General features: G+C 42.3%; 1 protein-coding gene across 4 annotated transcripts in view; it reads right to left on the bottom strand.

Moving 5' to 3' along the window:
• Positions 1-4,509: 4,509 nt before the first annotated feature.
• The window catches only part of LOC120603479 (uncharacterized), a 73,257-nt gene continuing 65,027 nt past the window's right edge, over positions 4,510-12,739 (bottom strand). For all 4 annotated transcript variants that reach the window (XM_039863917.1, XM_039863919.1, XM_039863920.1 and 1 more), the window contains exon 3: positions 4,510-6,959. In XM_039863917.1, coding sequence (XP_039719851.1) covers positions 6,066-6,959 — 894 coding nt within the window. In that variant the 3' untranslated portion in view covers positions 4,510-6,065. The remainder of the gene's footprint in view (positions 6,960-12,739) is intronic.

Raw genomic sequence — 12,739 nt, 5'->3', positions numbered from 1 at the left:
AACTGAGGTTGTAAGGTAAACTACCACCCCAAAGTCTGGGGAGTCAAGTGTATCCAAAGAGATATGACACCAAGATTAACTTCTCTGTAGCAATGCCATAAATCGGTGGGAACACTTAAGTGGCAATTCTGATGAATTATTGAAAACTGAGCATAAGAGTGAGGAGCTCCTGGGAACCTCAGTCGTTCCCTCAGTCATGGGGAGTGGGGGAGACCTCATACTTTTGCAGATTCTTCCTCCAGGAACCTTACTGGGTTCCAAAGGGGAGGATCTGAGAGTTCCCCGTGTCCCTCCAGGCAGAGAGGCAAAGCATACCATGATGAAGCGCTTCCAGACCCTTCTTCTCAAACTTCGGGATAGAGACTTTGCCGGAGAGTAATTCAGAGACTTTATCCCAGCTAAGGCAAAAGAAACTCAGTGCCACTGCAGCCCTCACCAGACTTCCTGTTTCATCCAAGGCAAAAAAATATATACGAAAGTCATAGACAATAGAGGGAATAGGCCGGGGTGCTGTAGTCAGGGAACGAATCACAAGCAGGGGGAGGGGAGAGCTCTATCCCTAGAGAAGAAACAGAAACTCTTCCAAAAAGCCATACCCCTGACATGAGAGGCAAACCCACTAAAAGCCTGAAATTTAATTAGAAGTTTAGAGACTACCCCTCCCTCTGCTCCACTCAACCACTGTAAGTCTCCACTAGAGTAACAGTGGATTACAGATGTAAGGTGCAAGACACAGACTCTCTTGAAGGACTGGTACAAAGGGAAACTCCAGAGCAGAGAAGGGAGGAGAATATAATGACACAAAGGAACTGGAAGCCCTGGGTGTCTAGGGCTTCAACAAACATGAAATGCATCCCAACTCCTAGCAAGATTAACATCAATCCCTATGCTAAAGATCTATTTACCTCAGTATTTATTATCCTATACAGCATGTTAAGCTTTCAACAAAAATTTACAAGGCATACCGTACTGGTTTCCCGACAATGCTGTAATAAATTATCACAAGCTTGGTGGCTTAAAACAAACAACAGAAATGTATTATCTTATTGTTCTGGAGGCCAGAAATCCAAATCGGTATTACTAGGCTGAAATCAAAGTATTAGCAGGGCTGCACTCCCTCTGAAACTTCTAGTGGTGAATCCCTTTCTGGCCTTTTCCAGCTTCTGATAGTGGCCAGCATTCCTTGGCTTGTGGTCGAATCACTCTAATTGCTTTCTCCATGGTCACATCATCTTCTCTTCTGTATGTCAAATCTTTCTCTAACTTCCTCTTATGAGGATGCATGTGGTTGCATTTCAATTCTACCTGAGTAATCCAGGATAATTTTCCCATCTCAAAATCCATTATTCAGCCTGTCACACATGCCAAAAGTCAAGAAAAGTATAGAATGAAGAGATAAAACAATCATCAGAGTAGACTCAGATATAACACTGATGGTGGAATTATCAGACATGGAATTTAAAATGACTATAACTAATACATTAAAGATTCTGATGAAAAAAACATTCTCCGGGATACCATATGTTAGGCCACAAAACAGTCTTAGTAAATTTTAAAAGATTGAAATTATATGGGGAAAAGACAATCTTTTAAAAACCAATGCTGGAACAGTTTAATGTCCATGTGCAAAAAAGAAAAAGATCCTTGACATAAACCTTATATTTTATATGAACTAACTAAAATCAACTCAAAATAGATTATAGACCTAAATGTAAACCATGAAACAATAAAACTCTAGAAGAAAAGAAGAGAAAATCTGCTTGACTTTGGGTTTGGCGATGAATTTTTAGATAGAATACTAAAAATGCGACCCATGAAAGAAAAAATAGTAAGTTGGAATTTAATAAACTTTTGCTCTGCAAAAGACACTGTTAAGAGGACAAAAAGACAGGTCACTGAATGGGAGTAAATATTTTCAAATTACATATCTAATCAAAGATCATATCCAGGACATGCACAGAACTTCTAAATCTCAACAATAAGAAAACAACCCACCCAATTTAAAAATAGGCAACAGATATGAACAGACACCTCTCTAAAGAAGATATACAGATGGCAAATAAGCATATGAAAAAAATCTAAACATCATTTGTTATTAGAGAAATGCAAATTAAAATAAAAGTTAAAACAATTACTACATATTAAAATGGACAAATTCCAAAAACTGGCAATACCAGCTGCTGATGAAGGTGAAGAGGAACAGGAACTCTTATTTATTGCTGCTGAGAATGAAAAGCATTTTGGCAGTTTCTTATAAAGTTAATAATAAATTTACCATATAACTCAGCAATTGTGCTCCTAGTTATTTACCCAACTGATTAGAAATTAGGTCCACACAAAAGCCTGCACACAAATACTTATGGCAGCCTTATATTCCCAATAAGGCTGGAAGCGACTAAGATGTCCTTTGATGGCTGAATGGATAAACAGTGGTACTGCCATACTGTAGAATACTATTCAGCGATCAAAAAGAACGAATGGTTAATCCACGCAACAGTAAGGATGACTCTCAAATGCCTATTGCTATGTAAAAGAAGCCAGTCTCGAAAGGCTACATACTGTTTGATTCTATTTATATGATTAAGATAAAGGTAAAACCATAGAAATGAAAAACAGATCAGTGGCTGCCAGGAGTTTGGAGAGAGGGAGACGGTAGACTAGGTGAAGCACAATGGATATTTTGGAACCATGAATCTATTCTGCAGGGCACTATAGTACTGGATACATGACTATCCATTTGTCAAAACTCATAGAATTTAATAGCACAAAGAGTAAATCTTAATGTATGCAGATTTTATAAAAGAATCAAATTATAGTACACATGCATGACATAATGTTACTGAAGGACATGGGGATCTAAATAACTTTTAAAATAACTAATGACCAAAAGAGCTGTCCACAAGCATTATACTCTACTTGGTAAGGTTACATCTCACAGGAGCATGGGTCGACAATTCTGAAACTTCTGTACATGTGCACTAGAACTGAACAATGAAGTAAATGGATGGCCGATGATGGGAGTCATGTTTCTCACTGGTAAAGTGGGAGGTTATAGATAAGCAAAGGGAGAAGGATAGAATGAACTATGTGAATGGATTTGAGCTGGAGGTATTAGCATGAACTTATGTATAGCTTAATATTAATATTAATGGAAAGATGTAGAAATAATTACAGATATTTGTATGTACAGGCTAGTATACATATGTATATTTCCTAGCTCTGCCCACTGAGAATGGCCCCCAGGAGCAACAAGCACACCCAGCACCCAGACCTTCATTTCTAATACCACTCTTCAACAAAAAGAACCAGGGTTTTTGGAGAAATGGCTGATTCTAGAGATGGGGCAGAAAATATATTGGATGAGCTTGGAGCATTTCATAGTGCCAGAAAGCAAGGACGTGCTCAAAAAAAGAAATTGATTCCAGTGTGTCAAAGAAACACAGGAGCAAACATTTGTCCCAAAGGCCAAAGTGGAACAATATGGGTAACAAAATAAATAACATAGTATTAGATAATGATACAAAATATAAAATAAGTACCCATGAGTTCACTCTGACATAATAAATGATGAAATAAGTAACAGAAGAATCCCACATAACTTATGTAGATACCGCTCCCTCAAGGAGATGGAGAGCAATTCTCCATCTCTTAAGTGTGGGCTATGCATAGTGACTCTCTTTTACAGAGAATAATATAGAAACGGAGAAGAAAGAGTAACGTTCCAGTGGAGAAACCTGGCAAACACTACCGTAGTTTGGTAATTATGGTTAACATTATTAATGATAAGTAATGTCGATGGCAGGTTTTCTTGATACAATGTGTTGACAATGACACTTCACCTCCGTGGTTTTCCTCAAAACTCATAACTTCAGTCTAATTATGAGAAAAATACTGGATAAACCCAAGTTGAGGGACCTACGAAAACTTGACTATTTGAGGAGTGCTGGTCATCTGTCAAGGTCATTAACAAGGAAAGTGAAAAACTGTGACAGCCAAGAGGAGCCTAAAGAGCCATGATTACATGATATGGAATCCTGGAGGGGATCCTGAAACAGAAAACAGACATTAAGGAAAAACTAAAGAAATCTGAATAAAGTATGGAGTTTAACTAACAGTAACGTATCACTGTTGGTTCTTTAGTTGTGACAAATGTGCCACGGTAAAGTAAAATGGGAGAAACGGGATGCAGGGGTATATAGGAACTCTGTACAGTCTTTGAAACGTTTCTGTAAATCTAACTATTATAAAATAAAACCATTGTCTAAATATATATATTAATGACCACAATAGTTCATGTCCCCTGCATCATGCTTCTTGCAATATGACTTTGCCAATCCTCCCTTGGAGAAGAGTTTTTCCATTTCCCCACCTCTTGAATCTGGGCTAGCTCATGACTTGCTTGGACCAAAAGAATGTAATGGAATATGATGCCAGTAATGGAATCTCAAGATGCCTTGCATGTTGCCAGATGATGAGAAACATGGCCCAGGCACCCTTCTTGCTCCAGCCAACACCCAGACATGTAATTGACCCATTCTTCCTAGACAAGCCAACCCCCAGCTGACCTGCCCTCTGATTCAGACACAAGGAGCCAAGGCAAAATGGACCCAGCCTGGCCCAGATTGGCAGGGTCACCAGTGATTCATATGAGCAAAAACAAAACGCTTTTGTTTAAAGCTTTTGTTTGTTATACAATAATAGCTAAATGATTCACTCATACCTGGGCATAACAGTGTGTGTACAGGGTTACTTTTTTGTAAGATTATGATTATAAAAGATTAGGAACCACCCAAAGGCTCATCAATAGAAGACTGATCAAATAATTATGAGATCCGTACAATGGAATATTATGCAGCCGTTCAAAAGAATGATACAGTTTATGTGAATCCATGTGAAACAAATTCCATGGTACATTTTTAAGTGAAGCAACAAGATGCACAGAAGTATATGAAGTAAGCTATCGACCCTATAAAACATTTTTATTCACATAAACTTTCTGCTGGAGAATATACAAGAAACATATGACAATGGCTACCTCTAGGAAGGGGAACTGGGTGCCTGGGAAACAAGAATAGAAGGGAGATTTCACCCCACCATCTTTTTAAATCTTTTGAATCATGTAAATGTGTTATAAATATATTAAAAACAAATAAAAGCAGAATGAAAAAAAAAACTGTGTCTTTTAAATTTGGTCTATTATTTTCTATTCCCATGATTTCCAAGATCCACCCAGACTATGAATAGCAGTGCAGGGACCAAGCTGTAGTTTCTCCCTCCCTCTTCCAGACAGCCCCCAACATGTGCAAGTGAAGCTCCATTCTCTGGTACCCTTGTTTGTCAGCTTCACCCGGGCAGCACAACCGCGCCTGCCACTGGAGGGCAGCATGAGGCTTCCTTCCCAGCAAGGAACTGCGGAGAGATTACAGTCTGCCCTGAAAAGCAGGCTGGCTCCTTCAGAAAGGGCTCGAGCTTTCCGTATTAAAAATAATAAAATTTTAAATTAGAAAATATAAATGGTTGCGACTTGACAGAAAAACTGACCCCAGGACCCCATTCCAGGCACTGGAGCAGCCAGCCATGACCCTTCCTGTTCCCAGGGAACATCTTTGCATCTTTTAGGGGTTGGGAGGTGGGGGGAGCAAGGAGAGACATGAAGGAAGAAAAAAAAAAGATGACTGGAAGCTCCTTGCCCCTCACTTCTACCTGGCTCTAGAAAACCATTTGGGGAACTCACCCTTCAAACTGCTAACAACCCTCATACTCAGAAGACCCGGAGAGTTTGCCATGGACCCTCTGTGCGACCTTGGAAAAGCCCCTTCCTACCTTCAGCCTGTTTCACACCTGTAAACTGGAAGTGGTGATTGTAAGAATGAATTAAGCACTTGATTTGTGACATTGACGAAGCTAAGTACCTGATGGACTGTTTCATCCCCGTTTGACATATGAAGAAGCTGAGGCTTCAAGAGGCAGAGTAACTTGCTCCTGGCTACACAGCAGGTGAGTGGTGGAGCAGGATTTGAATCCAGGTTTCCCTGGCTCCTGAACCCTTGCTCTGACCACTTAGCTTATCCTGCCTCCAGGGGTTGCTGGGAGGGATTCCAAAAGAGAGGTGGCGGAGAAAAAAGCTCTGGAAAGGGGCAACGGAGCCCACATTCACTGAGCCCCTTCGGCGGGCCGCGCGCGCACCCCTCAGGAAGGCTGCTTCCCAGTGGAGGTAGGCCTGGTGACATTCTCGCGACCCCCGTCCGGACAGGTGAGGGAATCGAGGTCCTTGGCTGAGGAGAAGGCTGGGACCCGAGGCTGGGAACTGCCACTGCCTGGCTCCTTCCGCGTTTCGCGGGCGGAGCGGCTGGTGTCCCGAGGTCCCGCTCCCACGCCTGGGTAAACAGTGTGGATGAATCGGCAGAAGCGAGCGCCCCGACTGCGGTTTCCGCCGGCCCCGGGAGGGGGCGCCGTGCGAGAGCGGCTGGGTGGCCCGGCCCTTCGCTCCGCGGCTTCCCGGCCCCGGGAAGGGCCCACAGCCATGGCGCTCTGGAGCGCGCGTTGCACCCCCGAAAAGATTTTATTCTGCAAATGAAATTCCTGGTTTTATGCAAATGCCTTTGTTCGCACACCGTTGACCGAGAGACTGGAGCCGCGACTGCAGGACGCTTTGCGGCGGTCGCTTCTGCCGGGGCTTGAAAGACGAACGCGCTGGCAACAAAAACGCCGGCGCCACGGAAACCAGCGCTGGGAGCGCGGTTCTGCGTCAGCCTGCGACAGGTGGCGGCGTGATGCTCCCCGCAGGCCCGTGCTCCCGGCCCGCCGCTCCACCCCTGACTCGGTTTCCCCATCTGCACAGGGAGATGTATAAAAACGCTCAGCCCAGTGCCAGCTGCTTGCTTGGAATTGGTTTCTCCAGGCACCCTGGGACGCAACCCGGAGCAGGGCAGACAAGGTGGCGGCTGTGGGGAGTTTGCCTTTCAGAGAAAGAAAAGAGACAACAAACAATAAAGAAATAAATCAGACAAGATAATTTCAAATAATAATGACTGTTAATGTAACGGCAAACACAAATGTACTGCTTGTGCTAGGCTCTGTTCTAAATGCTATAAATATATGCGTTGCTCCTAACAAATCTATAAGATAGAGTAACTATCACCCCCTTTCACAGATAGGAAAATGGAGGTTGAATCATCTATTCAAGGGAAATGAGAAATTGAATAATATACAGATGGCCCCTGACTTAACAATGGTTCTACTAACTTTTTTTTTTTTTTGCCTTTATGATGGCACAAAAATGACACATGTTCGGTAGAAACTGTACTTCAACATTTGAATTTTGATCTCTTCTCAGGCCAATTATATGCACTAAGACACTCTCTGCAGCTCTTAATAAGCCACCAAATCATGAAGGTAAATGACTAATATTCTACAGTGCACTGTGTTGCCAGCATTTTTGGGATATTGTGTTTTGTGTTTTACATCCCATCATGTCTACAAAATGCTCATCTATATCTCCTGCTTCTGGTGAGAAGGCAGTTAGATGAAATTCAAGATAATTGCCCAACTGTAGGCTAATGTAAGTCGTCTGAGCACATTTGAGGTAGGTTAGGCTAAACTATGATGTTTGGTAGGTTAGGTATACTAAATGCATTTTTGACTTATGATATTTTGACTTTTGATTGGGTTATCTGGATGTAATCCCATGGTAAGTAAAGGAGCATCTGTATTCATGAGAAAATGGGTTGAGCAATATACTCTGTATCCAGTAGATGGTGGGGAGCAGATTTGGACTCCGACAGTTGGGCTCCAAGTGTCATCTCCAATCACTCTGTTCTACCACTCCTGGCTATGCTAGGAAGGACATAAAATGGTGACATTATAATGAGAGTACTGGCCTAGAGGAGGGCTATTCCCAAAAGGGTGTCTGTGAACCTGTCTGTCATGAGGCCATCTAAGCTGAGGCTTGAATGAGAAGAGGCTCCGGCCATGCAAAGAGTTGAGTGCTCCAGGCAGATGAAACAGCAAGGGCAAGACCTTGAGGTAGGAGGCATGGACTCCTTGTATTTCATAAACATAAGGCTGGTAAAGGAGGCTGGAGATCAATGAGCAATGACGAGGAGATTGCAGAGGCCGGTGGAGCAGGCCTTGCAGGTCTTGGCAAGGAGCTGAGATTTTATTCCGGATTTAATGGGAAGTCATGTTGTTATTATGGTTGCCGAAGGTGTTGTGTAGATGAATAGGATGGACTAGATGGCAGAGGCCCTTCCTGCTCTGCCAGGCATGGATTTGGAGGAGGAATTTGTCACTCGGGTCTTAAACATGCCCCCTTAATCTGATCTCCTGGCCTTTAGGAAATTTATGTTGACATTCACTGAGTCCTAGCCTTTGGTCTCCAATACAGACTTGGAGATGTTAGATCAGTTAAGCCCTCAGCTTACAGATCAGGGTGAGACTGAGGCCCAGACCGAGGGAGTGGGTTCCCTCTAACCAGTAGTCTGGGATGGTGTCTGCTTCATTCACTGATGTACCCCCCTCACTTCAGCACAGACCTGACCAAGCCTGCTCTTAGATCCAGGCAAGAGGGACCTTGGCCTGGTCCCACACTTTAAAGGGCTTTTCTCTGGCCCTCTTCCAACTGTATATGTCCTCACAGGGCCAAGGGGACATACCTACCCAAGTCTCCCCCACTTCCCTAAACATACTCCAGGTTCCCAGGATCCCTGAGCTCCTAGCCCAAGCCTGCTTCCTGGCCTGTTCTCCGGAGGCAGAACACAAGGCCCAGGATGTAGCCAAAAAGCATTGTGGAGCATGGAGGTGAAGGGAGCTTGGACAGGCAACCTGGGGTGTCTATATACATGTGTATGGGGTCTGCGCAGTATGGGTGGAGCTGGGAATGAGAAGGAAAGGGAGATGGCTGGGGGGTGTGGGATGGGGGCCAGCTCTCCCCACCATCACTACTCTCTACATTTTAGTGTAGCTATCTGAGGAGTCTGAGATTTCCATATTGAACCTGGCCTTCCAGGTCATTATGAAGTCATCGAGGAAAAGGATAAGACATTTAAAAAACAATGTATTAGCTTGATTCATAGCTTTTAACTATTTAGATTTTGGAGGTAAGTGGGCCCTAGGCCCCACCAACATCGAGAGTGGGTCTGGCCTAGCATATAGGAGATATTCAATATTTATCAAATAGATAGATTAATCTCATTTAATTTAATCCTGGTACAGACTCTACAAGGGAAATAACATCGTGTGTGTTTTATTTATGAAGAAACTAAGGCTTAGAGAGATTTAGTGACTGGTTCGATTTGTCACATTAGAAAGTAGAAGAGATGAGCCTTGAGCCCTAATGTGTCTGATTCCAGAATTCTTAGCAATTGGCTCATGACAAGTTCACACACATTATGAACACATTAAATATATTATAACAGCTTGGGCATGTCATTTGGTCTCTTTGGATACAAGTACTGTTTATATTACATAAAAAAGGCCTTCTCTTCTTGATTCTTACTCTGTCCTCTCAGGCACGTTGGGTGGTAATAGGTCATGAGCTACTGCTCCATTTAATAATTGTGGGAAAACTGAGGCCCTAAGCAGTAGTCTAAGATGTCGTCAAGGCCTAAACAAATAAGGTTTACTTTTCTAATGTAACAAGAAATCTTGGGATGGCCAGACCAGAACTGTTATATTGTTGGACCATCCTCAGTAAACAGCTTCTACCCAACGGTTCTTTCTGGATATTTATTGCTACATAACAAACTACCTCAAAACAACAATTATTTTATTATTTTCTACAGTTTTGTGGATCAGAAATCTGGGCAAGGCTCAGCTGGGGCCCCTTTCCATCTCCATGTAGACTCAAGGCCTCTCCAGGTGGTCTCTCTCTCTCTAGCAGAGTAGTTTGACCTATTCCATGGCAGCTCATGGATCCAAGAGACCGTGGCAGAAGTTGCCAGTTCTCTTCAAGGCTAGGCCCGGAATTGGAAGAACATCATTTTTACTATTCTCTGTTGGTCCAGGAAGTCACAGTCCAGCCCAGATTCAAGTGGAGGGGAAATAAATGCTTCCAGATAGACTCTTCCTCTCAAAGGAAAAAGAGTCAAAGAATTGACAGTCATCTTTTAAAAAAAATATTTTTCAATTACAGTTGACATACAATATCATATTAGTTTTAGGTGTACAACATAGTAATTAGACATTTATATAACTGCTGAAGTGATCACCCTGATAAGTCTAGTACCCATGTGACTTCAAACATAGTTATTACAATAGTATTGACTATATTTCCTATGGTTTACTTTACATGCCCATGACTGTTTTTATAACTGGCAGTTCGTAAATTTTAATCCCTTTCCTTTTATCATCCATTCTCCCTGACCCCTCTCCCGTCTGGTAACTATCAAAATGGTCTCTGTATCTACGAGTTTGTTTCTGTTTTGTTTGTTTATTTTGTTCTTTAGAGTCCACATATAAGTGCAATCATATGATATTTGTCTTTTTTCTGTCTGATTTATTTCACTTAGCATAATATCCTCTAGATCCATCCATGTTGTCACAAATGGTAAGATTCCATTCTTTTTATGGCTGAGTATATATGTACCACATCTTCTTTATCCAATTGTCTGTCAATGGACACTTAGGTTTCTTTTATATCTTGGTTATTGTAAATAATGCTGCAATGAACATAGGGGGACATATGTCTTTCCAAATTACTGTTTTGGATTTCTTCAGATAAATACCCAGAACTGGAATTGCTGGGTAGTAGCCATCTTTAATTTATCCCATCGTCCAAGATGGTTGCTTGATATCTAGTCATCACCTCTCAAATTACAGCCAGCAAGAAGGAAGAGAGAAATAAGATGCATACCTTCCCCTTTAAGACATTTTCTAGAAGTCACACAAAACATTTCTCATTCACGAAAACTCACATGACCATCTTTAGGATGTGGAAGGGAAGCTAGAAACTGTAATCTTCATTCCAGGTTGCCACATGCCCAACTGAAATTAGAGATTCTATTGACTGAGGAGGAAGAAGAGAGTGGATATTAAGAAACAACTGGAAATCTGTTCCACTGTTGGATTTTTTGCTACCCACAGCCAAACATATTCCTAATGGACATATTTCGTTTCCAATCTTGTCCCTCTTAATGCATCCTCCACATTGTTACCAAAATAATCTTTCCTTCTAATTATTTTTTTTATGTTCCTAAAAGGTAAATCTTTTAGTCATTCCCATGCCAACAGCAAGTGTGTGAAGATTTTGTGCGGGGGCCATTGGATTTTAATGCCTAAAATAACAATAGTAGCATTTGCCACACACAAGGCTCTGCAACAAGCACTATGTGAACATAACTTATACAATCCTCACAGTAACCCATAAGAGAGGATTACCCACAAGGAAACATAAACCCAGAGAGGTTAAGTGACTTGTCCTAGGCTACACAGTGAGTAGGTACAAGGTAGAGATTCAAATCTTTGTCTATCAGATTCCAAGGATGTGCTGAGGCACCCACATGTGAAGCCCAGGACTGTTTACTGGTAACCATCCCGGAGCATGGGCAATGCCCCGCATGGTGTGTGAGTGTTAGAAGAGGCAAATGTGAGCCAAGAGCCTGCAGATGCTGTGTCCCCCGCTCCGTGATCCTTCTGTCAGGAAGCCTGCATCAAGCCCCTCCCACCCCCTGAGTCAGACAGGCATAATTCATGAAATTAAACTAGCACCAGGAATGCATGTTATTCCATTTCCTTTAAACCCTGAATGAAACTAAGGCCATGAGTAGGAGACCTTGCAGAACTGGCTACATTACTAAGCAGTGACCTCCTGGACTCTCTGGGCCTGGTTAAATAAGGCATCTTCCAGTTCTGAGGTTCTCTGTTCTGACTGCAGGTTCTTTTTCCCTTTACTTCACCCTGTTCAAGAACATACGGCAGCTCCCAGATCTCCTTAGGTTCAGTTTTGCCCTCCAATGGGGATGAAGGAGGGGAATGGGACAAATGGCCTGGGTTCAAATCCCGTTCCATCATTCTGTTGAGTCTCAGTTTCTGCATCTGTCAAATAGGAGGAATAAGCCCTACTTTGCTAATGTATCCAGGTGTTGATCTTGTAGGACAAGGGATGAATGTCCTTTGCAAACCAGAGACAGTGAGGCATGCAATCCTTTCTTCAGCAGATTGCATTTAGGGGACTAGGCATTATCTCCTTGGAGGGTAGAGAGAGCTGTTGGTATGGTTAAGGAAAGTACTGTGCATTCTGGGGGTCTCCTACCCACAGCCTCACAGAGAAAGTAGCCCAGGATGGACATTTGCACACAGGTGCCCTGTCAGGGGCACAGAGATTTGGAACAAATAGTCCTGGAACCAGACAAATCTGTGTCTGAATCTCGGCTCCATCCCTGAGTAGCTGAGGGTTCTTGGACAAGCAAGGTAACCTCTGTACCTTCATTTTCACATCTATGTGATTGGAATGAAAAGACAACCTATTGCATTGGAATTTTGTGAAGAATTGAATGAGAATGTGTCTTCAAAGCACTTAACTTAGTGTAGATGAACTATCCGACTGGTAGTAAAAATAGTAGAAATTAACATTTTTTGAGTCCTAACTAAATACTGTGCTATAAATGTTTCATTGATTAGTTTATATACCCCTCACCGTAACTCTAAGATGTAGTTAACACTATTATTCACCACTTAAAGATGTAGAGATAGATGATGGTACACTTAGGTTGAATAAGCTGTCTAAGATCACAGTATGGAT

The sequence above is a fragment of the Pteropus medius genome, unplaced genomic scaffold (assembly GCF_902729225.1).
Source record: "Pteropus medius unplaced genomic scaffold, Ma_sr-lr_union100, whole genome shotgun sequence".
Taxonomy (NCBI): Eukaryota; Metazoa; Chordata; class Mammalia; order Chiroptera; family Pteropodidae; genus Pteropus; species Pteropus medius.
This window is presented reverse-complemented; position numbering and strand designations above follow the sequence as displayed.